A 27652-nucleotide genomic window follows, 5' to 3' on the forward strand; every position below is an offset into this window, starting at 1 on the left:
GCCCGACTTGAACGTTTTTACATGTCCAGGAATCAGAGCAATAGGCTGTTGGGCACTACCATTCTCCCGGTGGGGTTTACGGATCACCACATAACCATGGCTCGGCTGTCTATTTCACCAGGGCCTCGGCAGGCATCCTATCGTATGAGTAGAGTATAATAGAGTAGAGTACAATAGTGTATGAGTCTCTGAGTCAATGGTGGGATGTGGGGAAAGTCCAAATTTGGCTTTTCCGTAAACAGTATACAGCTCTCTCATCCTCAGTTTCAAGGAGAGATTTAGGGGAACTCGAGCATAGTATTAGTGAGATGGAGGTAGAGCTGGTGGGGCAAGGCAATGTAGGCCTCCAGGCTAATTTAGCTGAGTTATGTAGGGACCTGGGCAGTTTTTTCCAGGTTAAAGCAAAGGGAAAACTTGTAGGAGCTAGGTTCTCCATGCTCAAGGAGATGGATGCTCTCAGCTCCTCCTCCTTTGGTTTGGAAAGCAAAAGGCATGCATTGTCTACGGCTGTCGGATGGGCAGGTGACCTCTGTGGTGGGGAGATGCAGGAGCGACCTGCAGAGTTTTATACTGAGTTGTATAGGGCAGAAATGTGTGATCCTATGTGTGCTCAGGTCTTGTTCGCAGAACAAGAAGAAGGGGATGTGGAGCCTGGGCTGTGGGTGTGGGAGGAGCCTAAGCTTTCCCTGACACAGACGGATGAAATTGACATTCCTCTGTTGTCCCATGAACTGGCAGAGGCCGTAACCCAGATGTCCCCTGGTCGTGCACCGGGGATTGATGGACTCCCAGTGGAGTTTTATAAAGAATTCTGGGGAACAATTGGACTGGACCTCTTTTGGGTGTTGCGTGAATGCGTCGGGGTAGGAGAGTTACCAATAATCTGCCGTCGGGCGGTTCTGACTCTCCTGCCCAAAAAAGGGGACTTGTTTGAACTTAAGAACTGGAGGCCTATGGCATTGCTCTGTGCGGACTACAAGATATTTGCCAAGGTCCTCTCTAACAGACTGAAGTCACATCAGGACTCATCAGTACCTAAGGACCAAACATATTGTGTACCGGGATGCTCAATCATGGACAACTTGTTCTTAATCAGGGACATGTTGGACTTGTCGAGAGGTTCTAATGTGAACTTTGGACTGGTCTCTTTAGATCAGATCAGAGAAGGCTTTTGATAGAGTGGACCATGAGTATCTGTTTAATGTGATGTCTGTTTTTGGGAAAAGTTTTTTGACTTGTATGAATCTATTGTATGCTGGGGCATCATGTATAGTCAAGGTGGGAAGAGGGCTCAGTAGGCCAGTCTGGGTGAGACTGAGCATTAGACAAGGGTGCCCTATAAGCTGGTGGACTTTTTCTGGTCGGGCCATCACTGGTTGAAGGCGCAGTGTTGTACTTGACCATCCACGAAGGAGGACAGGGCCTGGTGGAACTGGAGAGCAGGGTGGCTGCTTCCTGACTAAAGGTGGTGCAGAGACTGCTGTACCATACTGATGTTGGCTGGAGGGAGCCAGCATGCGCTGCTGAGGAGAGCTGGCGGATTAGGGTTGGACCGGCAACTGTTCCTCATGAGGCTGGAGGGGCTGAGTACAGCAGGTCTCTGATGTTTACTCTGCGATGCTGAGGGCCTGGCAGCTGCTAAGGACCACACGAGAAGGGGATGTGGAGCCTGGGCTGTGGGTGTGGGAGGAGCCTATCTTCCACAACCCAGCCATCCCTTTGAGATCGGTTCAGTCAGCCACCCTTGCAGAGGCAACTGATGGCAGCGGGTTTACAAAGGCTGGGTGACCTGCGACTGCTGGGAGAGAAGGGGTGGAAAACCCCGGAAGTCCTGGCACAACAAACAGGAATAATGTATCTTAGGCTGCTGGGGAGATTCCTGGAGGAGGTCCAGGACGCACTGTCTGAGCCGGTAAGAGGGGTGTTTGAGTGGCCAAAGGGGGAGGGGCCACCAATGTTTCTGCCACTGCAGGTGACGTCGGAGACTGGGGACTGGCAAGGGGGTCTGGAGGACTTGTTAGAATTTAACATTCCGAGCCTGGGGGAGTTTGACGGGGTGGGGAGGTAAAGCCCTCTACAACCTCTGCATTAAGGTGAGTAACATTAGGAGCGAAGGGAGTGAAGTTACATCAGTGGCAGGGGGTATGTGGGGAGGAGAGTATGGTGGGTTTTAGATGGAGGGGGTTCTACAAACCACCAGCACTAAAGAGGTCAGGGGACTTCCAGTGGAGGGTTCTACATGGAGCCCTGGCCACTAACAGCTGGTTGGCATGGGTTGAACACGGGTGTTGGCACGGGAGTCGGGCAAGGGTGTTCTTCTGTGTTATGAGAGAAACTGTGATTCATGTGTTTTCTGTGTGTGCCAGGTTAATGCCATTAATGTCTGTGTTGGAATGTCTGTGTGAGAGGTTGGGCGTGTTTTTTACTGTTGGGATTTTTATAATGGGGTATAGGTATTCAAATAAGGAAAAGGCAAAATGTGTTTTGTTGAATTTTCTGTTTGCTCAGGCAAAGTTGGCTATTTGGAGGAACAGGGTGGGTGGGGGGGTAACATACCCTTTACTATTATCTAAAGGGATGGTCTCTGCGCGCCTTAGTGTAGAATTTGAGTACTATAAAATAAGTGTGGAGATGTTTCAGAAGATATGGTGTATTGGGGGGGCTGTCTGTTGTAGAAGTGGTGAGGTTTTTTGGTTATTGTGGTGGTGTTTTGTATCGTGTGGTAGAGGGAAAGGTGAGTATGGTACATGTATGCAGTACAGGATATATTTGGGTGTTTTATTTTAATGGGGGGGTGAGGTTTTAATGAAATGAGAATGTTTCATTTAAAGCAAGACAAAAAGTCTCAACACAGCAGGAGAGCAAGAGGCTGACATTGGGAGAGTGAAGGACATAGAGGATTCAAAGGAAAGAGAGAGGAAAAGGATGTGGGGGGCGAGAGAAAAGGGGAAGGTTGATGAAAGTAAACATGTATTTGTTTCTGCCTCCCTGTTTGTAGCTGAGGCTCCAGGAAATCCCAGAATTCTTCAGTCAGACTGGCAGCAAACAACGACAAACAACATTGGGGCTGTGTAATGTACCAATACTAAAAACAGGCTTCCCTTCCTATATTATTGAACACTTCCCTACCTATATCCTAAACTCTTCCCTTCTAATGTCAGATTCTCCTCCTTTCTTATGTCCTATTTCCTTTCTTCATTTCCTTTCCCATGTCCTAATTCCCTTCCCTTCATTTGTCCTAAAACCCACCCTTTCCTAAACTCTCCCATTCCTTTCCAATGTCCTATTCCCCTCCTTTCATGTCTCCTATTTCCTTCCTTAATTTCCTTTCCTATGTCCTCCCTTCCTTTCCTATATTCTATCCCCTTCCAATGTCTTATTCTCCTCCTTTCTTAGGTCCTATTTCCTTAATTAATTTCCCTTACTACTTCCTCCCTCCATTCCTTTCCTATGTCCCATTCCCTTCCTATATCCTGAAACCCACCCTTTTCTAAATCCTCCCATTCCATTCCTATGTCCTAGAACCCCCCCCCCCCCCCCCCCACTCCATTTCTACATCGTATCCCCTTCTGTCTTATTTCCTTCCCTATCCTATGTCCTTAAACCCTCACCTTCCTTTCCAATGTCCTTGTCTCTTCCCTTCCTATATCATATTCCATTCCCTTCCTTTTCCAGCCCCATTTCCTCTCCCCTTCCTTCATAAAACCTCTTCTCTTCCCTTGATTTCCTGTTTGCATACCCTTCCCATTTAATATCCCTTCCTTTCCTACGTCCCATTCCGTTCCCACGTCCTATTCTCATTTCCTTTCCTATTTTTTTCCCTTCCTATGTCATAAAACCCTACACTTACTATATCCTGTCCTATTCTCCTTTTCTTAATTTCCTGTTTCTTTGCCCTTGCTGATTTAGAAGGACATATACTGACTGAATATGTGGAGGCAATATGGCAGCAATTCCCTGTTTTAACAGCATATGTTAATTAACTATCCAGGTGAATGTTTTAGGTATTCTTGAGAATATCCCAGTCGGGAGTGAGAGAGAGAATAAAAATAGATTCAAAAGAGGGATAAAGGAGCTATTATAATTCCCGTCACACACAGGTCCTTTACTGGACAGAGAGGAGAGGGGGGGGGGGAGTAATCACGGTTAACCCAGAACTAAAATCTTGCGTAATTTGGTAAGATTTGCAGTCTCCACTCTTGTAACTCTCAGCCAACATCTCCGAACACTGAAAGCTATAAATAGTTATATTTACATAACATTAGGAACACCTGCTCTTTCCATTACATAGACTGACCAGGTGAATCCAGGTGAAAGCTATGAGTCTTGAGACATTTGAAACATGGATTGTGTGTGCGTGCCAATCAGAGGGTAAATCGACAAGACAAAATATTTAAGTGCCCTTGAACGGGGTATGGTAGTAGGTGCCAGGAGCACCGGTTTGAGTGTGTCAAGAACTGCAACCCTGCTGGGTTTTTCATACACAACAGTTTCCCATGTAACAAGAATGGTCCACCACCCAAAGGATTTCCAGCAAACTTGACACAACAGTGGGAAGCATTGGAGTCAACATGGACCAGCATCTCTGTGGAATGCTTTCAACATCTGGTAAAGTCCATGCCCCAACAAATTGAGGCTGTACTGAGGGCAAAAGTGGATGGGAACTCAATATTAGTATTTGGTATTTTATTAGGATCCCCATTAGCTTTTGCGAAAGCAGCAGGTGCTCTTCCTGTGGTCCACACAAAACATGACATACTACAGAACAGTAATAAACAATAACAGCTAAAAGACAGAAATACATAAACTGGTGTTCCTAATGTTTTGTACACTCAGTGTATGGCAATATATAAATACACTATATAAATAAAAGTATGTGGACACCCTTCAAATTAGGTGATTCGGCTATTTCAGCCACAACCGTTGCTGACAGGTGTATAAAATCTAGCACACAGCCATGCAATCTCCATAAGGGAATATTGGCAGTAGAATGGCCTTATTGAAGAGCTCAGTGAGTTTCAACGTGGCACCGTCATAGGATGCCACCTTTCCAACAAGTCAGTTATTTATTAGTTAAATGTCTGCCCTGCAAGAGTTGCCCGAGTCAAATGTAAGTGATGTTATTGTGAAGTGTAAATGTCTTGGAGCAACAACGGTTTAGCTGCGAACTGGTAGGCCACACAAGCTCACAGAACGGGACCGCTGAGTGCTGAAGAGCGTAGTGTATAAAAATCATCTGTCCTCAGTTACAACACTCACTACCAAGTTCCAAACTGCCTCTGGAAGCAACGTCAGCACAATAACTGTTCATTGGGAGTTTCATGAAATGGGTTTCCATGGCCGAGCAGCCTAAAAGACTAAAATCACCATGCGGAATGCCAAGCGGCGGCTGGAGTGGTGTAAAGCTTGCTGCCAATGGACTCTGGAGCAGTGGAAACGCATTCTCTGGAGTGATTAACTACGCTTCATCTGCCAGTCCGACGGACGAATCTGGGTTTGGCGGATGCCAGGAGAATGCTACCTGCCCAAATGCATTGTGCCAACTATAAAGTTTGGTGAAGTATAATTAATGGTATCGGTCTATTCAACAAGCATACACACTCACACAAAAAGTAAAATTGACAATGTGTAACATAGTTCGGACTGGGCCCCTTAGTTCCAGTGAAGGGAAATCTTAAAGCTACAGCATACATTCTAGACAATTCTGTGCTTCCAACATCGTGGCAACAGTTTGGGGTAGACCCTTTCCTGTTTCAGCATTACAATGCCCCCGTGCACATAGTGAGGTCCATGCAGAAATGGATTGTCGAGATCGGTGTGTAAGAACTTGACTGTCCTGCACAGAGCCCTGACCTCAACCCCATCGAACACTGTTGGGAAAAATTGAGACTGTGACTGCAAGCCGGGCCTAATCGCCCCACATCAGTAACCGACCTCACTAATACTCTTGTGGCTGAATGGAAGCAAGTCCCCGCAGCAATGTTCCAACATCTAGTGGAAAGTCTTCCTAGAAGAGTGGGGGCTGTTATAGCAGCAAAGGGGGGACCAACTCCATATTAAATGCCCATGACTTTGGAACGTTATGTTCGATGAACAGGTGTCCACATACTTTTTGAAGAGAAGAAGAGATACCTCATGCATAAACATAGATTTGTGCATTTACATAAAAACAAAAACACTCACCGTCCTCTTTGCACTCCTCAGGTGGTTTGGCCTTCTTTGCCAGCCGAGGATCCAGCCATGATGTGGTTTTGGTGTTGTGACTGGAGGAGGACAGAGAGGGGGGATGAGGAGAAAGAGATACAGTACATAAATGGAGAGGAGAGAGAGGTTGAGTGGCAATACCCTTAAAAAAAAATCACATTAGTACCCAAAGTTTGTAGATTCAATCCCTGCGACCACCTTTTATACTTTCATTACCTATCCTGTATACCACTGTTTCTGTACTGTCTGAATATCCTACAAAAATATGAAAGGAGGGTGGAATTTACCTCTCATTTAAAAAAAAAAGAATGAACCCCCATCCCCTGTGAATGTGTTTTTTTTACAATGTTTTATGTGGAGTTGAAATGGGCAGGACAGAGGTTGTGTGTGAGTGAGAGGGTGAGATATTTAAGGTGAACAAAACTGCCATATATTCTCTATTTGTCCCTCTGCTCCTCATTAGAAAGACAGAGAGAGAGAGAAACAGTTTGTGTGTGTGTAAAATGACCTGTCAAACACCCTGGTGATGGCTGAAATGGATTAATGGAATATATTGTATTTCTGTTGCATCTACTGTATAAGAACGCTAAAGCTTCATCAGAGATTTAACACATCTCGACACTTACAGTACCTTCAGAAAATATTTACATTTGTGTTACAGCCTGAATTTAAACTTTATTAAATTTAGATTGTGTCACTAATCTACACACACTACCCCATAATGTCAAAGTGGAATTATGTTTTTAGAAATGTTTACAAATTAATTACAAACGAAAAGCTTCATGTCTTGAGTCAACGAGAATTCAACCCTTTTGTTATTGCAAGCCTAAATAGTGCCTTCGCAAAGTATTCAGACCCTTGACTTTTTCCACATTTTGTTACAGCCTTATTCTAAAATGTATCGTTTTTTCTCCTGATCAATTCACACACAACATAACATAATGACAAAGCAGTTTTTTTTGCTAATCAAATCGTATTAGTCACATGTGCCAAATACAACAGGTGAAATGCTTACTTGCAAGCCCCTAACCAACAATTAAGTTAAAAAAAAAAATACAAATAAGAAATAAAAGTAACAAGTAATTAAAGAGCAACAGTAAAATAACAATAGCGAGACTATATACAGTGGTCAATGTGCGGGAGCACCGGTTAGTTGAGGTAATAGGTACACGTAGGTAGATTTATTAAAGAGACTATGCATAGATGATAACAGAGAGTAGCATCGGTGTAAAATAGGAGGGTGGGGGCAATGCAAATACTCTGGTTTGACATTTGGTTAGGTGTTCAAGAGTTTTATGGCTTGGGTGTAGAAACTGTTAGCATTTCGACAAAGATACAGGCACCCTTCCTCACTACTTTGCCAGAAAATAAGGAAACCGCTCAGGGATTTCACCATGAGGCCAATGGTGATTTTAAAACAGAGTTTTTATGGCTGTGATAAGAGAGAACTGAGGATGGATCATCAACATTGTAGTTACTCCACAATACTAACATAAATTACTGTGTAAACAAGGAAGCCTGTACCGAATGAAAATATTCCAAAACAAGCATTCTGTTTGCAATAAGGCACTAAATTAATATTGCAAAAAGACTTATTGTGCTGAATGAAATGCCATGCATGATGCAGCCACCACCACTAAGAAAATACCTGAATTCCCACCAAATTCCCTGAACTCCATTCATTATTTACCCAGTAAAATGTTTTATGTGCTATAATTCAGTGAACACCTGATGTATTTGTAACATTCAAAAATCCATTGTCCAACTGTTTTATTAGAATTGCTGTTAAAAAAGTTTAACAATTTTGATGACCATTGCTAGTGTGTGTGCATGCGTGCGTCACCGTCCCCCCACATAAACACACACTTACTCTATGAAGTAGACCTCTCCTTTCTCTGTGTAGGCCATCTCCCAGTTGTCAGGCAGGGGTCCCAGTTCCTCCTCATCCCCCTCGGGGAGTTTGGGGGGTGATTTGGGGGAGTCCACCTCAGGGGGCTCCTCTCCCTCTGTGGGGGGCTCAGTGGCGGGAGGGGGCAGTGTCGGGGCCTCCACCACAGAAACCTCCCCCGACCCATCTGTGCTCTTGTCCTCATGCTCGCTTGTCTCTGTAGCGAGAAACAAATCCAAACGCTTCATACAGTATGGTCTTTTCTCATACACCTCAGTCCCTATAGTCCCTTTGGGCTGATTTTGACTTGAGATCTGCTGACTTCAGAGATCTGCATTGACATTGGTGGCGTTCCTGGCTGACTGCATTGCGAACATTGCATTGCATCAACCAATGGTTGTGCGCTACGTCATCAACTGTGCAGTAGGGCATCAGATTGCTATATTATACAATGTGGTTAGTTGATGCTAAACATCTCTCAGTGTGTTATGAGATTTGGCAGGTGTCTAATATAGTCAGGCAGGTATGCATTGATGAACGATCTCAACTCTGAAAATGGCCCCTTCGTGGTGGATAGAGAGCCCTCTAGAGAAAAACACTTCCCTATGGATTAATGCTGAGCAAAGAAGAACACAGCTCTAGTGGTCCAAAGACTCTTTCACACTCTTAAGTGTCCCACAGAGCAGATTAGGGATACACGAACACACAGAATACATTACCTGTCTTTAAACACACGCTATGATGTTCCTGTTAGTGTTATCCACTAGAGCTCTACAAAGACCTTCTAACATCCATGTATTCACATTGGGTTAGAGAAAACTGTAGCCCACTTTATGAATATGCTGTTCGGTATATAAGAACATTTTGAAGATAAATACACAACGCGGAGGACAAGAGGACTTAAAACTAGAGTACTATTGGTCAATAGGGAATTGTAAATAGGAGTTCGGTTTCAGTTAAACAGCTGTTTAGAATCTGTGCAATGTCACTCATGAATTCAGAGCTACGTGTGCTACGTTCTGAACATTGAGTCTGGAGCAGGGTACTTGTTTTTTAGCCATTGGCCCAGTGGTACTGCAAGGACTTCTGATTGGTCAACCCCAGGCTATGATGGAGGATTATAAATGGCATCCTGTTCCTTTGTCCGGGGGTGAAAAGCTGAGGACCGGTGGAATGAACATTACCTCCCAGCATAACATCTATGATTTGTCCTCTCTGAATAAACACATTTTGCTCCCCCTGATTTGTTTTGGGGTTTGTGTTATTGAAGAATAACATCAACTGCTAACAGGTAGGAGTGAAAACTTTGCTTCAAAGACCGGGTGTATGGGGCATAGGGTGAATTTTCCCATATGTTCCGTTTTGCATTTACCCCACTAATGGGGGAGGGGAAGCTGATCCTAAATCTGTAAAGGAAACTACAGGATGGGCTGTCAGTGTCTCGATAGTTTGTCCTTGCCTTCAACTGAAAATACATCTGTGTATGCGTATCCATGTATGTGTTGTTCCTCAAGTGTTGTTTCTCTTGCTACACTGGGTTCACACTCATAGCCAATCAATAGTAGATCCCACTAGATTTCTGTCCCATAGGTGTCTTTTCTTACCTCCCTCTCCTGTTTCTGTGTTTGTGTCACGGGGTGTGTATTTGGACATTTGTGTTCCAACAGCAATGCACACGCGCGCACACACACACACCCAAGAGGGTAATACGGCTGTCCCCATAGGAGATCCCTTTTGGGTTTGGGACCTATTTCTCCATCCCTCTGTGCCACTCATTTCTTTTCTCTTCTCTCCATTACTTTTTCTCTCAATATTCTCCCTCTTTGAATTCCATTTTCAAAATGTTTATTTAACCTTTATTTAACTAGGCAAGTCCATTAAGAACAAATTCTTATTTACAATGGCGGCCTACACCGGCAAAACCCGGATGGCGCTGGGCCAATTGTGAGCCGCCCTATGGGACTCCCAATCACAGCCGGTTGTGATACAGCCTGGATGTGTGGACCCTCTACTGCTCTCTGTAATGGTTTCCATTAATACTTGCACAGCTCTCTTTCTCCATCTATCCCTCTCCCTTTCTCTCCCCCTGTCTCTGTCTCTTTATCCATCTCTCCATCTGCCTCGCTCTCTATCTCCAAATCTCTCCTTCCCTATCTCCCTCCTCGGTTGCGCCCCTTCTTTCAGCCCCTCCTCCACCTCTCTCTCTGACTCATTCATTCTTTGACCCCTGAAGTCTTCATCTGTCTCTCTATATCTCTCATTTAAAAGAAGATGATTTGGGGTGGGGTTGCTGACAAGTATTTATTTAGTGTGTGTGTGTATGTATGTATGTATGTATGTGTATATGTATGTATGTGTATATGTGTATATGTATGTATGTGTATATGTGTATATGTATGTATGTGTGTATGTGTGTATGTGTGTATATGTGTATATGTGTATATGTGTATATATATATATATATATATATATATATATATATATATATATATATATATATATATATATATATATATATATATATATATATATATATATATACAGTAATTATTTGTATTGCAATTCATCAGGGGTGCTGCTGCTATGCCCTCTTCCTATTTCTCTCTCTCTTTCCATCTCTCTCTCCTGAGGGACATAGGCCCTGTGTTGGCTTGGCTGTGACTCTGCGTTTGTGTGCCCCTGTGCATGTGTGTGTATGTACATGCGCTTGTACACACACAGGCATGTGTGTGTTTGCACACATTGCACAGCATGTGGTGGAACAGTCTGGCAGATATGGTAGATGTTGTGTGTAGCACAATTCTGTTTGCAATGGCATGGTAGGAGAACCCGTTGCTCGCAGTAATTTCTGCTAATTTCATCCAGTGATGCGTCGGCTTGAGGTAAGACTGCACCGTTCTAGGACACGTTTCTGCCAACTCTCCCCCCCATTCTGCCTCAGTGGCATTTGTTTTAGTGAAGCTCTGCTCCACAGCCAACATTTCTTGGCCTACAATACCAACCTGTAGCTCAAAAATTGAAGCCAAGTTTTGTTCCCGTAGGCCAACTAACTGCATGTTATTTATTTATTTATAGTAAACAAAGCAAGTCAGTTAAGAACAAATTCTTATTCACAATGACAGCCTACCCCGGTCAAACACTAACCCAGATGACGCTGGGCCAATTGCGCACCGCCCTATGCAACTCCTAATCACGGCCTGTTGTGATACAGCCTGGAATAAAACCAGGGTCCGTAGTGATACCTCAAGCACTGAGATGACCGCTGCACCACCCGGGAGCATTTCAAGGTTGCATGTACAGTTTCAGAACAAACAATATGCATAAACAATATATAGTAAATACGATAGCGCACACACTCAGACACACACTAAGCGTTAATGATTGATAATGCTGATAGCTGTCACGACCTGATCTGTTTCACCTGTCCTTGTGTTTGTCGCCACCCCCTCCAAGTGTCGCTCATCATTTCTCCTAGCTCCTATTTTTCCTAGTCCTCCTGGTTTTGACCCTTGCCTGTCCTGACACCGAATCCGCCAGCCTGACCATTCTTCCTGCCCTGACCTCGAGCCTGCCTAACGCCCTTTACTGTTTGACCTCGGACCTGGTTACTGAACCCCTGCCTGTCCTGACCTCGAGACCTGTCTAACGCCCTGTACTGTTTGGACCCTGACCTGGTTTATGAACTCTTGTCTGTACCTTACCTGCCTTTTGCATACCCCTTGTTATAATAAATATCGGAGCTCAACCATCTGCCTCCTGTGTCTGCATATGGGTCTCGCCTTATGCCCTTATAATAGCAGAGCAGACAAGGCCGTGAGAGGCCAGATTTAGCTACTGCATATATCATTTAATGTCATGCTGTTCATATAAATCATTGGTTATAATATAGCGGTTTCTCGCAGTTATTTATACCGGTAAAATTTGAAAGGGCTAGAGACATTATTCCATACAGACAGTGATCCCAGAGAGTGATCCTGCGCAGGGCCACACACAACTTCTCCCCGCTCCCCTCCCCCATACACACACCAACACTGCACGACCGCTCACCTGGTGTGATGGCCACCCCGTTCCCATTGACCACGGGGGGGCTGCTTTCCTCCTCTTCCTCGGGCGGCTCCAGGCTGGCTTGCTGCTGCATGTTTCTGACCGACTGGTTCCTCTTCCACTTGCCCTTGATGCTGGGCCGGGCTCCGGGAAGCAGCACCTCACTCACATTCAGTGGAGGGGCCGCCGGACTGGGCTCGGCTGGGGGCTTGGGAGTACCGTATAAGATCTCTGGAGAAGGGAAAATGAATGCACAACTGAGTGAAGTGCAGGCCAGCGGCACAAAGGTTGCCACAAACTGCATTGCTCCACTGATCCAATACATTATTTATCAACAATAATTTCTACAGCAAGTTACCTTCCTCAAGGCACAGTAGAGAGAAAGATTTCCCATGCCAATAAAGCCCCATTTAAATTATTTGAAAGAGAGACCCACACATACACAAACATTCTCACACACAAAGAGAAAGAGAGAGAAACAAACACACATTCTTAGAAAAGCACGTATTCACTCACACATTCCTGCAACAGTGGAACATAATCAGATACAGCTACCACACAAAGAATGTGTTTGCATGTACACTACACACATGCAAACAAACACGCTCACTTACACTCATCAAATGCTGTGGGTATAAGATAAATCTTCACACATCCCTTCATGTATACAGTTGAAATCGAAAGTTTACATACAACTTAGCCAAATACATTTAAATTCCTGACATTTAATCCTAGTAGAAATGCCCTGTCTTAGGTCAGCCAGGATCACCACTTTATTTTAAGAATGTGAAATGTCACAATAAAAGCAGATAGAAGGATTTATTTCAGCTTTTATTTCTTTCATCACATTCCCAGTGTGTCAGAAGTTTAAATACACTCAATTAGTATTTGATAGCATCGCCTTTAAATTGTTTAACTTGGTTCAAACGTTTTGGGAATCCTTCCACAAGCTTCCCACAATAAGTTGGGTGAATTTTGGCCCATTCCTCCTGACAGAGCTGGTGTAATTGAGTCACGTTTGTAGGCCTCCTTGCTCACACACACATTTTCAGATCTGCCCACAAAAAAGTGTATACGATTGAGATCTTTGATGACCACTCCAATACTTTGACTTTGTTGTCCTTGAGCCATTTTGCCACAACTTTGGAAGTATGCTTGGTGTCAATGTGCATTTGGAAGACCCATTTGCGACCAAGCTTTAACTTCCTGACTGATGTCTTGATATGATGCTTCAATATATCCACATAATTTTCCTTTCCTCATGATGCCATCAATTTTGTGAAGTGCACCAGTCCTTCCTGCAGCAAAGCACCCCCACAATATAATGCTGCCACCCCTGTGCTTCACGGTTGGGATGGTGTTCTTTGGCATGCAAGACTCCCCCTTTTTCCTCCAAACATAATGATGGTCATTATGGCCAAAGAGTTCTATTTTTGTTTCATCAGACCAGAGGACATTTCACCAAAAAGTACGATCTTGTCCCCATATGCAGTTGCAAACTGTAGTCTGGCTTTTTTAATGGCGGTTTTGGAGCAGTGGCTTCTTCCTTGCTGAGTGGCCTTTAAGGTTATATCCATATAGGGCTCGTTTTACTGTGGATATAGATGCATTTGTACCTGTTTCATCTAGCATCTTCACAAGGTCCTTTGCTGTTGTTCTGGGATTGATTTTGCACTTTTTGCAACAAGTACGTTCATCTCTAGGAGACAGAACGCGTCTCCATCCTGAGTGGTATGACGGCTGCGTGGTCCCATGGTGTTTATACTTGTGTACTATTGTTTGTACAGATGAACATGGTACCTTCAAGTGTTTGGAAATTGCTCCCAATGATGAACCAGACTTGTAGAAGTCTACACCTTTATTTGTCTGAGGTCTTGGCTGATTTCTCTTGATTTTCCATGATGTCAAGCAAAGAAGCACTGAGTTTGAAGGTAGGCCTTGAAATACATCGACAGGTACACCTCCAAATTACTCAAATGTTTATATCAGAAGATTCTAAAGCCATGACATCATTTTCTGGAATTTTCCAAGCTGTTTAAAGGCACAGTCAACTTTGTGTATGCAACTTCTGACCCACTGGCATTGTGGTACAGTGAATTATAAGTGAAATAATCTGTCTGTAAACAATTGTTGGAAAAAATACTTGTGTCATTGTCACGCCCTGGTCTTAGTATGTTGTGTTTTCTTTATTATTTTGGTTAGGCCAGGGTGTGACATGGGTTAATTATGTGGTGTGTTTTGTCTTGGGGTTTTTGTAGGTATTGGGATTGTGGTATAGTGGGGTTATCTGGAAAAGTCTATGGTTGCCTGAAGTGGTTCTCAATCAGAGGCAGGTGTTTATCGTTGTCTCTGATTGGGAACCATATTTAGGCAGCCATATTCTTTGAGTGTTTCGTGGGTGATTGTTCCTGTCTCTGTGTTTGTTTGCACCAGATAGGCTGTTTAGGTTTTCACGTTACGGTTCTTGTTTTGTATCGTTTGTGTTTATTTGTTTATTCGTTTATTAAACATGTATCAAAATTACCACGCTGCATTTTGGTCCTCCTCTCCTTCACCGCAAGAAAACCGTAACAGTCATGCACAAAGTAGATGTCCTAACTGACTTGCTAAAACTATAGTTTGTTAACAAGAAATTTGTGGAGTGGTTGAAAAACTAGTTTTAATGACTCCAACCTAAGTGTATGTAAACTTCCGACGTACATATCCCTAATGTTTACAGATATGAGGGATCTGGATAGGTTTAAGCAGTGTAGTGGTGGAGTGTCCAACATATTCCTTATTGCCACTTATTCCCTAACCAGCTCTTTCCCTAAGTTTAGAACTACACATTTCAAGGCTGCTTTAAGATATTAACTGAGACCGACCGAGCCCCGCTCAGGTAATACCGCCCATCCTCTCTAAGCGTTATCGGCGTAGTGTTGTCTATACTATCAGGGGTGTTGTCAGTTGTAATTTTCTACCCATTCCTTTGAACTCCAGTTGTAATGTCTGCTTCCAACTCACACTCTCAAACACGTAGATCCCCTGAACACAGGTCACTTTCCAGCTCACACTCTCAAACACATAGATCCCTTGAACACAGGTCACTTTCCAGCTCACACTCTCAAACACATAGATCCCCTGAATGCAGCTCACTCTCCAGATCCCAATCACCTGAATTCTGATCACCTGTTCACACGCCTGTATGTCATTATCACACACTATTTAGTTAAGTTCTTTGCACCCCATCACTGTGAGGTTTTGTTTGCTTTGTGACACAGTTCTATTTTGGAGCGCTGTGTTTTCCGTAATTTAATTCTCCCGTGTATGATAGTTTTTCCCTGCCTCACTAACGATGCCTTTTCCCTATTTCCTGCCTGAACCTCAACTTCTAAATACTCTCCTGCAACCCGCCTCACCCAATGTAGCTATTTTTTTCTAAAGTACTTATTTTTACTTCGGATCCAGATCCAGACCCCTCAACTGAATCTAGCCAGCTAACTACCAGGGATCAGTCAGCAAACCATTGCTAGCGGTCTTCAGCTAACCTTTAGCTCGGAAAGCTCGAACAACGCAACTCTAACCAGAGCATAACGGACCTATATTTTTTTTATCCCCGGATTCCCACCGTAAAAGGTAAATCTTCAGCTGGATCTTCACAACTAGCTAAATAGCTAACCGCAACCCCGGATGATTACTCCTGGCTAGCGTTGCCACCCACTTAGCTTGAAGCTAGCCCGGCCAGAGCTCCTGTGCTACCACCGAAGCATACTCCTGGGCTACAATATCCGGACCCACGACCGGTCTATCGATGTCACCGCATGAAGAGGCATAAACAGACTCACCCCATCGCGACGCCCCCCCAAAGGCTAACTTTCTAGCCTTTGCTATCTCCTTGCTTGCTAATTAGGCCTGCTAACAGCTTGCTTGTTTAGCCCTGGTCCGCTAACTGCTACCTTGTTTAGCCCCGGTCCGCTAACTGCTACCTTGTTTAGCCCCGGTCCGCTAACTGCTACCTTGTTTAGCCCCGGTCCGCTAACTGCTACCTTGTTTAGCCCCGGCCTGCTAACTGTTAGCTTGTTAGCACAGGCCTACTAACTGTTAGCTTGTTAGCACAGGCCTGCTAACCGTCTGAATCGCCGCATCCCAAACACTCACTGGACCCATATTTACTTTCAATCTCTTTTCAATTTTTTTATTTGTTTATACCTTCCGGTAACCTGACTCACCCAATGTGATACGGAATCGCTATTATTTAAAAATTTTAGAACACACTCAAGAACCTCCAGAAGCTAACTAGCTACAAGCTATTTAGTCATTGTTAGCCACTGCTAGCGGCTTTTACCTTACCTGGATAATACTCGCCAGTCCAGCTTCCCTGCCCCATCCACCGCTGCCCCCTGGACACTGATCACTTGGCTACATAGCTGATGCATGCTGGACTGTCCATTAATCACGGTACTCCATTCTGCTTGTTTATGTTTTATCTGTCGGCCCCAGCTGCACTCAGGCTCTAGGCACTCAGGTGTGTAGTTAATCCGACGCCCCCTGCCTAGTCAACGCCATTTTACCTGCTGTTGTTGTGCTAGCTGATTAGCTGTTGTCTCACCTACTGTTTTAGCTACTGTTTTAGCTAGCTCTCCCAATTCAACACCTGTGACTACTGTATGCCTCGCTGTATGTCTCTCTCAAATGTCAATATGCCTTGTATACTGTTGTTCAGGTTAGTTATCATTGTCTTAGTTTACAACGGAGCCCCTAGTTCCACTCTTCATACCCCTGATACCTCCTTTGTCCCACCTCCCACACATGCGGTGACCTCACCCATTACAACCAGCATGTCCAGAGATACAACCTCTCTCATCATCACCCAGTGCCTGGGCTTACCTCCGCTGTACCTGCACCCCACCATACCACTGTCGGCACATTATGCCCTGAATATATTCTACCATGCCCAGAAATCTGGTTCTTTTATTCTCTGTCCCCAACGCTCTAGGCGACCAGTTTTGATAGCCTTTAGCCGCACCCTCATTCTACTCCTCCTCTGTTCCGCGGGTGATGTGGAGGTAAACCCAGGCCCTGCATGTCCCTGCAGGGGACGCTGATGTCCTCGCCGTGTCTGAATCCTGGCTCAGGAAGGCCACCAAAAATTCTGAGATTTCCATACCCAACTATAACATTTTCCGTCAAGATTGAACTGCCAAAGGGGGAGGAGTTGCAGTTTACTGCAGAGATAGCCTGCAAAGTAATGTCATACTTTCCAGGTCCATACCCAAACAGTTCGAACTACTAATTTTGAAAATTACTCTCTCCAGAAATAAGTCTCTCACTGTTGCCGCCTGCTACCGACCCCACTCAGCTCCCAGCTGTGCCCTGGACACTATTTGTGAATTGATCGCCCCCCATCTAGCTTCAGAGTTTGTTCTGTTAGGTGACCTAAACTGGGATATGCTTAACACCTCGGCAGTCCTACAATCTAAGCTAGATGCACTCAATCTCACACAAATCATCAAGGAACCCACCAGGTACAACCTTAAATCTGTAAACAAGGGCACCCTCATAGACGTCATCCTGACCAACTGGCCCTCCAAATACACCTCCGCAGTCTTCAACCAGGATCTCAGCGATCACTGCCTCATTGCCAGTATCCGCTACGGAGCCACGGTCAAACGACCACTCCTCATCACTGTCAAACGCTCCCTAAAACACTTCTGTGAGCAGGCCTTTCTAATCGACCTGGCCCGGGTATCCTGGAAGGACATTGACCTCATCCCATCAGTTGAGGATGCCTGGTCATTCTTTAAAAGTAACTTCCTCACCATTTTAGATAAGCATGCTCCGTTCAAAAAATGCAGAACTAAGAACAGATACAGCCCTTGGTTCACTCCAGACCTGACTGCCCTCGACCAGCACAAAAATATCCTGTGGCGGACTGCAATAACATCGAATAGTCCCCGCGATATGCAACTGTTCAGGGAAGTCAGGAACCAATACACACAGTCAGTCAGGAAAGCTAAGGCCAGCTTCTTCAGGCAGAAGTTTGCATCCTGTAGCTCCAACTCCAAAAAGTTCTGAAACACTGTGAAGTCCATGGAGAACAAGAGCACCTCCTCCCGGCTGCCCACTGCACTGAGGCTAAGTAACACGGTCACCACCGATAAATCCATGATTATCGAAAACTTCAACAAGCATTTCTCAACAGCTGGCCATGCCTTCCGCCTGGCTACTCCAACCTCAGCCAACAGCTCCCCCCCCCCCCCCCCCCCCCCCGCAGCTACTCGCCCAAGCCTCTCCAGGTTCTCCTTTACCCAAATCCAGATAGCAGATGTTCTGAAAGAGCTGCAAAACCTGGACCCGTACAAATCAGCTGGGCTTGACAATCTGGACCCTCTATTTCTGAAACTATCCACCGCCATTGTCGCAACCCCTATTACCAGCCTGTTCAACCTCTCTTTCATATCGTCTGAGATCCCCAATGATTGGAAAGCTGCCGCAGTCATCCCCTTCTTCAAAGGGGAGACACCCTGGACCCAAACTGTTACAGGCAGGGCAGGATGGATATAGGTCTATCTAAGGTCTTCGAAAGCCAAGTCAGCAAACAGGTCACTGACCATCTCGAATCCCACCGTACCTTCTCCGCTGTGCAATCTGGTTTCCGAGCCGGTCACGGGTGCACCTCAGCCACGCTCAAGGTACTAAACGATATCATAACCGCCATCGATAAAAGACAGTACTGTGCAGCCGTCTTCATCGACCTTGCCAAGGCTTTCGACTCTGTCAATCACCATATTCTTTTCGGCATACTCAGTAGCCTCGGTTTTTCGGATGACTGCCTTGCCTGGTTCACCAATTACTTTGCAGACAGAGTTCAGTGTGTCAAATCGGAGGGCATGCTGTCCGGTCCTCTGGCAGTCTATGGGGGTACCACAGGGTTCAATCCTCGGGCCGACTCTTTTCTCTGTATATATCAATGATGTTGCTCTTGCTGCGGGCGATTCCCTGATCCACCTCTACGCAGACGACACCATTCTATATACTTCCGGCCCGTCCTTGGACACTGTGCAATCTAACCTCCAAACGAGCTATAATGCCATACAACACTCCTTCCGTGGCCTCCAACTGCTCTTAAACGCTAGTAAAACCAAATGCATGCTTTTCAAACGTTCGCTGCCGGCACCCGCACGCCTGACCAGCATCACTACCCTGGATGGTTCCGACCTTGAATATGTGGACATCTACAAGTACCTAGGTGTCTGGCTAGACTGCAAACTCTCCTTCCAGACTCATATCAAACATCTCCAATTGAAAATCAAATCAAGAATCGGCTTTCTATTCCGCAACAAAGCTTTCTTCACTCACGCCGCCAAACATACCCTAGTAAAACTGACTATCCTACCGATCCTCGACTTCGGCGATGTCATCTACAAAATTGCTTCCAACACTCTACTCAGCAAACTGGATGCAGTTTATCACAGTGCCATCCGTTTTGTCACTAAAGCACCTTATACCACCCACCACTGCAACTTGTATGCTCTAGTCGGCTGGCCCTCGCTACATATTCGTCGCCAGACCCACTGGCTCCAGGTCATCTACAAGTCCATGCTAGGTAAAGCTCCGCCTTATCTCAGTTCACTGGTCACGATGGCAACACCCATCCGCAGCACGCGCTCCAGCAGGTGTATCTCACTGATCATCCCTAAAGCCAACACCTCATTCGGTCGCCTTTCGTTCCAGTTCTCTGCTGCCTGTGACTGGAACGAATTGCAAAAATCGTTGAAGTTGGAGACTTTTATCTCCCTCACCAACTTCAAACATCTGCTATCTGAGCAGTTAACCGATCGCTGCAGCTGTACATAGTCTATCGGTAAATAGCCCACCCATTTTTACCTACCTCATCCCCATACTGTTTTTATTTATTTACTTTTCTGCTCTTTTGCACACCAATATCTCTACCTGTACATTGTAACGGTTTTGACTTGAGGTTATTTTTTATAGGGGTGCCAGGTAGGTTGTGCCTACCAGAGAAAACATTGGTTTCTCCTTTTAGTTTGGGAGGGAATGAGTCCCATCTGGTCCGTCAAGTCTACACCATTACAAAGGACTTATGTAAACGTCAGAAGGGAAATCAACTTTTCATAAACCCTTAAAACATTGAAAAGAACTTCAAAAACAACTATTCTTTTGCGTGGGTTGTATTAGCAACATCAATGGATTACACACACATAATAATATAACACAATGAGTTCTGGTTCCTCCAGAAATGTCCTGTACCTCGGGCCTAAAAAGAGTCCAGCCCGGTAAAGGAGTTCAGTGAACTCAAGTGACTTTTGTCACGCAATGTTTGTCCGTTCATTCCGTGTAGCGTAAACCCAGTATTAAATCATACAATCAATATAACAATTTTACCACAGAACTTTAAAGCGTATCTGCTCTTACTAATTCCTCAACTACATCTAACTACATAAATCATCACCGTATACATCATATCAAAACAAATGAAATACCGTATACAAAAAAGGTGGTAGTCAGTCGGTCAGTCAGACAATCCAATCCGCCAACAGATCTCCAGCGGAGAAAGGCCACGAAGAATAGAGAGGAGTAGTCCACGGACGCAAAGAGTGGATCCGATCCTGGGTAAACTCTCTCAGGCTACAAAACACATGTTTAACAGCAACAAAACAACCGGAATAGAGAAGCTTCGGGAACACATCCTCAGTCACGTCTCCATCAAAAAACCCCACTTTTGCGCAGCTGATGCTGGCTATTTAATTGGGAATTAAAGGGAAAGCACCCTATTGGAAGGAGAAGCACAGACGGCTCAAAATAATTCAGGGCCGTCACAACATGACCATCTGATCATTTATCACTCCAGTGTTATTAACCTGCAAAATTGTAATTATTCGCCTACCTCCTCATGCCTTTTGCACACAATGTATATAGACTCCCCTTTTTTTCTACTGTGTTATTGACTTGTTAATTGTTTACTTCCTCCATGTGTAACTTTAGTCTGTTCACACTGCTGTGCTTTATCTTGTCCAGGTCGCAGTTGCAAATGAGAACTTGTTCTCAACTAGCCTACCTGGTTAAATAAAGGTGAAAAAAAAAAAAACTTAGCCTATCAGATTTACCTATTGCCTGATCTCCCGGACAATGTTACTAGCCTTTTCCCTACCTGTACTGTTGCCTTTTTGGACCCCCTGTGTATGACCTTCTGCCTGCCCCTGGACCCAGCTACCTGCATCCTCCTGTGGTACTTTGCAAATAAACACCTGCTGCGCCCTGCGCTTGAAACCAGCTCTCTGCCTCCCATCGTGTTCATTACACCACTCTTAGATCAACTATTGTTAGCTCAAAAGAGGAGCCCACTGTGGCATGCTCACCCAGTGCTTTTAGTTCATATGTTAATTCCAAAAACATTAATATCCCCACGGTTTTCAAATCATGAAGTGAGCTTGCAGGAAAGCAACCAAAGCCTGTGTAAGTCAGTTTATAACATTCCATCATTGGTTACTTTGAGAATTCCTTATATTGACGTTGGCTGCGGCCTCAGGCCCTATGGTGCAAACCTTGAAAAAGTAATTCCAATTTCTTCTCCTTCCTCATTACTAATAGGGATATACCAAATGTGCAATCTTATAACCATACCACTATATCCATATCAACCATCAGACATGGCCTGCAACCAGCTATTGAATGTAGCCTGTTTGAGTTTCCATATGACTTTTTTTTTTAAATGTAAAGGACTTGGGTAGATGCATCTGAACATTAGGAGCTTACTTCCTAAACTGGATTACATCAAGATCTGGGCTATGCAGACAAATCCAGAAATCCTGGTATTGACTGAAACGTAGATCTCTGGGGACATTCTGGACTCTGATCTTAATATTGAGGTCTATCGGGTAGAGGTGGTGGAGTGGACATTTTTATAAAAATAATGATCTGTCTATTTACTGCAATCCACTTCCCTTGCCGAAGAATGTGAGCTGCTATCTTTAAGCCTTTGTCTGGGGAAGAATGTATACATAAATCTTATAGGGGTCTTACCGTCCTCCCTCAGCTAATCCTTGTGTACTCAAGGAGTTAACTGGTTTGTCTTAATTGACTAAATAAGAAGTTATCCTGGGTGACCTGAATGCAGGCTTCAGACAATCTAAAAAACATGTCTACTGATCTAAACTTAACCCAGGTGACTAAGCCTACATGGCCCAGCCCGAGAGATCCTTCAAAGTCAGCTCTGATTAATCATATTTTATTGAATACACAAAACAAATATATTTTCTCCATGTGTTTTCGCCCAAGCCATTAGTGACCCAGTCACTAGTTGTTTGTGTTAGAGATTTGAGAATACACAAACTGAAGCCTTTAAAAACTTCAGTGAACAGAAAGGTTAAATCTGAAAGGTTAAATCTGAATATTATGTAACCACACTTTCAGATTGTAATGGGAACCTGGCAAAATTCTAGAAAACTGTCAAATCCCTGAAGGGTTCTACTTCCTCCAATCTGCCACAATGAATTAATTCAGACACTGGCCTCATTACGGGGAAAAAAATGTAATTAAAGCCAGAGTGTCTATTGTATGTATGCGGATGACTCAACACTTTACACGTCAGCTACTGCAGCTTAACAAAGAGTTGCAGTTAGTTTCATAGTGGGTGGCAAGGAATAAGTTAGCCCTAAATGTTTCTAAAACTAAAAGCATTGTATTTGGGACAAATCATTCACTAAACCCTAAATATCAACTAGGTCTTGTAATAAATGGGGAGAAGTATGTCCAAAATAAAGTGATGCTCTGCCTTCTTAACAACACCAACAACAACGCAGATCCTACAGGCCCTAGTTTTGTCGCACCTTGACTACTGTTCAGTCATGTGGCCAGCACGGCTGGCCCTTGAATGTACACAGAGAGCTAATATTAATAATATGCATGTCAATCTCTCCTAGCTCAAAGTGGAGGAGAGATTGACTTGTAGAGGTATTGACGTGTTGAATGCACCAGGCTGTCTGTTTTGAACTACACGGACACCCATGCATACCCCACAAGACATGCCACAAGAGGTCTCTTCACAGTCCCCAAGTCCAAAACAGACTGATGGAGGAGCATAGTCCTACATAGAGCCATTACTACATGAAACTCTATTCCACATCAAGTGATTGATGCAAGCAGTAACATTTGATTTAAAAAACAGATTAAAAAACACCTTATGGAACAGCGGGGACTGTGAAGCAACGAACATAGGCACAGACACATGCATACACACGTTCACATGGATTTTTTTACTGTACATATGTGGTAATGGGGACTGTGAAGCAACACAAACAGGCACAGACACATGCATACACACGTACACATGGATTTTGTACTGTACGTATCGATCCCGATCCCCATTGCCTTTGCAACAGCTAATGGGGATCGATAGTAAATACAAAATACAAATCACCATTTTATTTCAGTTGGATATCTCTTTGAAATAACTTCTAAGCCTATTCACAATGCTATTGGGCTGGATGCTGAAAGGGGAATCATGCGAGACATTTTGGTAAAATCTTTTCTTTTAGGCTATTTACAGAAAGAGAAGTGCTGGATGCTTGACTTCCAATAGACAAGAAATGCATAGGGCCTGAACAATTGGATCATGGTTGGCTTAATAACCCACATGTTTTATTTAACATTGTTAGCAGGACCTATTTAAATCAACTCTCGTGCTGCCACTCTAAGAGCGGGGATAGTAGTGATCTTAATAATTATGGGCCACTTCAAGGCTTCCTTGTCTAGCTAAGATTCTTGAATCCTTGGTAAATGTACAACTTCTCTTTGATTATCTTAGTTACAGAACTCAAGCCATCGTGATTGATGGGGTAAACTCAGAATTTCTTGAAGTACATAAACGTGTACTACAGGGGTCAATGTTGGGACCTGTTCCCTTAACTATTTATATAAATACCATTGGTCTGTTAAAAAAGTGCAAACTTTATATATATGCGGATGATACAATTATGTATGCTATTGCCCCGACTGTTGATCTGGCTGCGTCAAAACTACAGTCATATTTCATAGATATGCAGGAATCCCTTGCATACCTTAAGGGAACATTTTGGCATTTCGTGTATGATTAGTGAAAAAGTCCATATTGCAAATGTACGGTCCCTTACTAGACGTCCGAAATCGTTTGTAAAATTCGCGGTCGGCGTCGGGCCGTGCGGTAGGGCCGGACCTACCGGGAAGTCATCAAATGAACTTTGTCGGACATTCGGTTTCCGTTTTATAAAATAAACAAGTTTTGGACCATTTTTCCGCTATCCCGGAAATTCCCACAAGAGGGCATACGGAATCATATGGCAATTTGGCAAAACATCACGAATCACGACGGGGCCTTATCTCGAAAACGGAAAATATTTCGAAGCCGAAACTTGGTGAGCGTAGGTTTGGCATAATGGGCAGTTGGCCCCGAACAAGATGGCGTCTAGGCCTCGACGGTTTTTGAGTTATGGCCATTTTTCTGGGACTAAAGGTCCAAAATGGAAATAGAGAAATTATTTTTCCACTTCAGGTCAAAGTCAAGGAGCCTCCGGTGTCAATAAAAAAAGAACCAGCCATTTATCTATCGTCATTTAAGAGAAACGGAACAATGACAACTTGGTGATGTTCACAAATAGCCATTTTTTTCCCAACGGTTACAGATCCAGTTGCAGGGTGTTCATACGAATCTTTTTAAAGTGTGCTGCGGAGCTCTGCGAGATTTCTGTGATTTTCTATGATTTTCTGAAATAACACACACATACTAAACCCTCCGTAAATAACTCAGTTCTTAACGCAATATGATTCTATAGTGAAAAAACATCACCAAAGTCACATTCTGAAATCTACCCTAACGAGCGATGGAAATGAACAACTATCACTGCCCGGCCGTCCCGAGTTCATCAGTTCAGTCAATTTTGGACCCCAAAAAATTGACTTTTGATTTTGACTTCCTATGAAATCATATTGCAAATGGACAAATCATATTCCTTATGCACAAGTAAAAAAAAAAATATGATAATAACATTTTACAAAGTATATTCATACACTTCTTACACATCATTGGGGTGGCAGGGTAGCCTAGTGGTTAGAGCGTTGGACTAGTAACTGAAAGGTTGCAAGTTCAAACCCCCCGAGCTGACAAGGTACAAATCTGTCGTTCTGCCCCTGAACAGGCAGTCAACCAACCCACTGTTCCTAGGCCGTCATTGAAAATAAGAATTTGTTCTTAACTGACTTGCCTAGTAAAATAAATTTAAAAAAATTAAAAAATGATTAATTGTCTTAAAATCGAAACAATTTCGAAAAACGGTCCAGAAAGCACTTTTTTTTTGTTTTTAAAGTTAAAAAAAAAAAAAAAAGAATTTGACTATTAAATCATATTGCAAATGGACAAAACATATGCCTTATGCACAAGTGCACAAAAAAATATGATAATAAAATACGAATAAAGTATGTTGATACAGTTCTTATACGTGTGTAATTGACACAAAATTCGAAAGAATTTTGAAAAACGGTCCAGAAAGCACTTTTTTAAGGGTGTGTGAAGTTTTTTTATAAAAGTTTGACATTTTTGACTTTTGACTTTTGACTTCCTATGAAATCATATTGCAAATGGACAAAACATATTCCTTATGCGCATGTAATAAAAAAAAAAAAATATGATAACAAAATTCGACAAAAGTATATTCATACAGTTCTTACTCATGTGTAATTGACAAAAAAAGCGAAAGAATTTCGAAAAACGGCCCAGAAAGCACTTTTTTAAGGGGTGAAAAGTTTTTGGGAAAAAATCCTTTTTTCAAAATTTTGCTTTTGGATGTTGACTTGGGTTGCATTTCCAATATGAAAAACCCCGGTGGAGTGCACTCGCCCCCTGTTGGATTTTTGAAGTGTTACAATTGGCAATTGCCATATGGCATTTGCCATATACTTTGCACGAATCAATGCGGCTTTGGGTGGTATTGGACATCGTGTATATGGTTTGTCCAATGCCAATATCTTGCCAATCATTTTTGTCCAATTCAGGGGGGTATTCCCTTGCTGATTTTAAAACTTGTTACAGGTAGAATTTGTAAATGAGAACTTGTTCTCAACTGGTCTACCTGGTGAAATAAAATAAAAAAAATATGGGGAAAACGAAATACATGTTTTTAAACTCTCGTAAGAATGTTTCAGATTAACTACATGTTCAGATAGTTCTCCAAACGAGCATATTAATGCATATAAATACATAGTAATTTGGATTTACATAAATTTGATGTCTATGGTTGCCTAGATTGGTTCTCAATTTGAGGCAGCTGTTTATCGTTGTCTCTGATTGGGAACCATATTTAGGCAGCCATCTTCTTTCGGTATTTCGTGGGTAATTGTCTATGTCTAGTTGCCTGTGTATGCACATTTATATTATAGCTTCACGTTCATTTTGTTATTTTGTATAGTTTGTTTAGTGTAAGTCTTTATTAAAAGTAACATGTATTCATATAATGCTGCGCCTTGGTCTCCTCCAGCCCGGTACCACCAGTGCCGGCACCACGCACCAGGCCACCAGTGCGCCTCCAGGATCCAGTACTCCCTGTTCCTGCTCCTCGCACTCGTCCTGAGGTGCGTGTCTCCAGCCCGGTACCACCAGTGCCGGCACCACGCACCAGGGCTATAGTGCGCCTCGGCAGTCCAGTACGCCCTGTTCCTCCTCCCCGCACTCGCCCTGAAGTGCGTGTCCTCTGCCCAGTGCCACCAGTGCCGGCACCATGCACCAGGCCTATAGTGCGCCTCGCCAGTCCAGAGCGTCCGGCGACAGTACCCAGTCCAGAGCGTCCGGCGACGGGCCGCAGACCGCAACCTCCGGCGACGGGCCGCAGACCAGAACCTACCACGATGGGCCGCAGTCCGGATCCGCCAGAGTCTCCCTCCAGTCCGGATCCGCCAGAGTCTCCCTCCAGTCCGGATCCGCCAGAGTCTCCCTCCAGTCCGGATCCGCCAGAGTCTCCCTCCAGTCCGGATCCGCCAGAGTCTCCCTCCAGTCCGGATCCGCCAGAGTCTCCCTCCAGTCCGGATCCGCCAGAGTCTCCCTCCAGTCCGCATCCGCCAGAGTCTCCCTCCAGTCCGCATCCGCCAGAGTCTCCCTCCAGTCCGGATCCGCCAGAGTCTCCCTCCAATCCAGAGGCGCCACTCACTCCAGACTCGACCATCAGTCCAGTGGCGTCCTCTAGTCCGTGGTTGGCGGTGAGGGTTCCTGCTCCAGAGACATTAACCTGTTGCGTCGACCAAACCCGGATCCGGGATTCTATTTACAGACCTAAGCTCATTACCATAACGCAACGTTAACTATTCATGAAAATCGCAAATGAAATGAAATAAGTATGCCATCTCTCAAGCTTAGCCTTTTGTAAACAACACTGTCATCTCAGATTTTCAAAATATGCTTCTCAACCATAGGAAAACAATCATTTGTGTAAAAGTGGCTAGCTAGCGTAGCATTTAGCATTAGCATTAGCGTTAGCATCCAGCACGCAAGAT

General features: G+C 44.1%; 1 protein-coding gene across 1 annotated transcript in view; it reads right to left on the reverse strand.

The window, feature by feature from the left end:
• The window catches only part of LOC110501618 (membrane-associated guanylate kinase, WW and PDZ domain-containing protein 2), a 292550-nt gene that overhangs the window by 142173 nt on the left and 122725 nt on the right, over positions 1-27652 (reverse strand). The window contains 3 exon segments of the mRNA XM_036949610.2: positions 6184-6263; positions 8075-8309; positions 12140-12367. Coding sequence (XP_036805505.2) covers positions 6184-6263; positions 8075-8309; positions 12140-12367 — 543 coding nt within the window.

Source organism: Oncorhynchus mykiss, chromosome 2, assembly GCF_057628025.1.
Source record: "Oncorhynchus mykiss isolate SJ-2025 chromosome 2, ASM5762802v1, whole genome shotgun sequence".
In the NCBI taxonomy this organism is placed as follows: domain Eukaryota; kingdom Metazoa; phylum Chordata; class Actinopteri; order Salmoniformes; family Salmonidae; genus Oncorhynchus; species Oncorhynchus mykiss.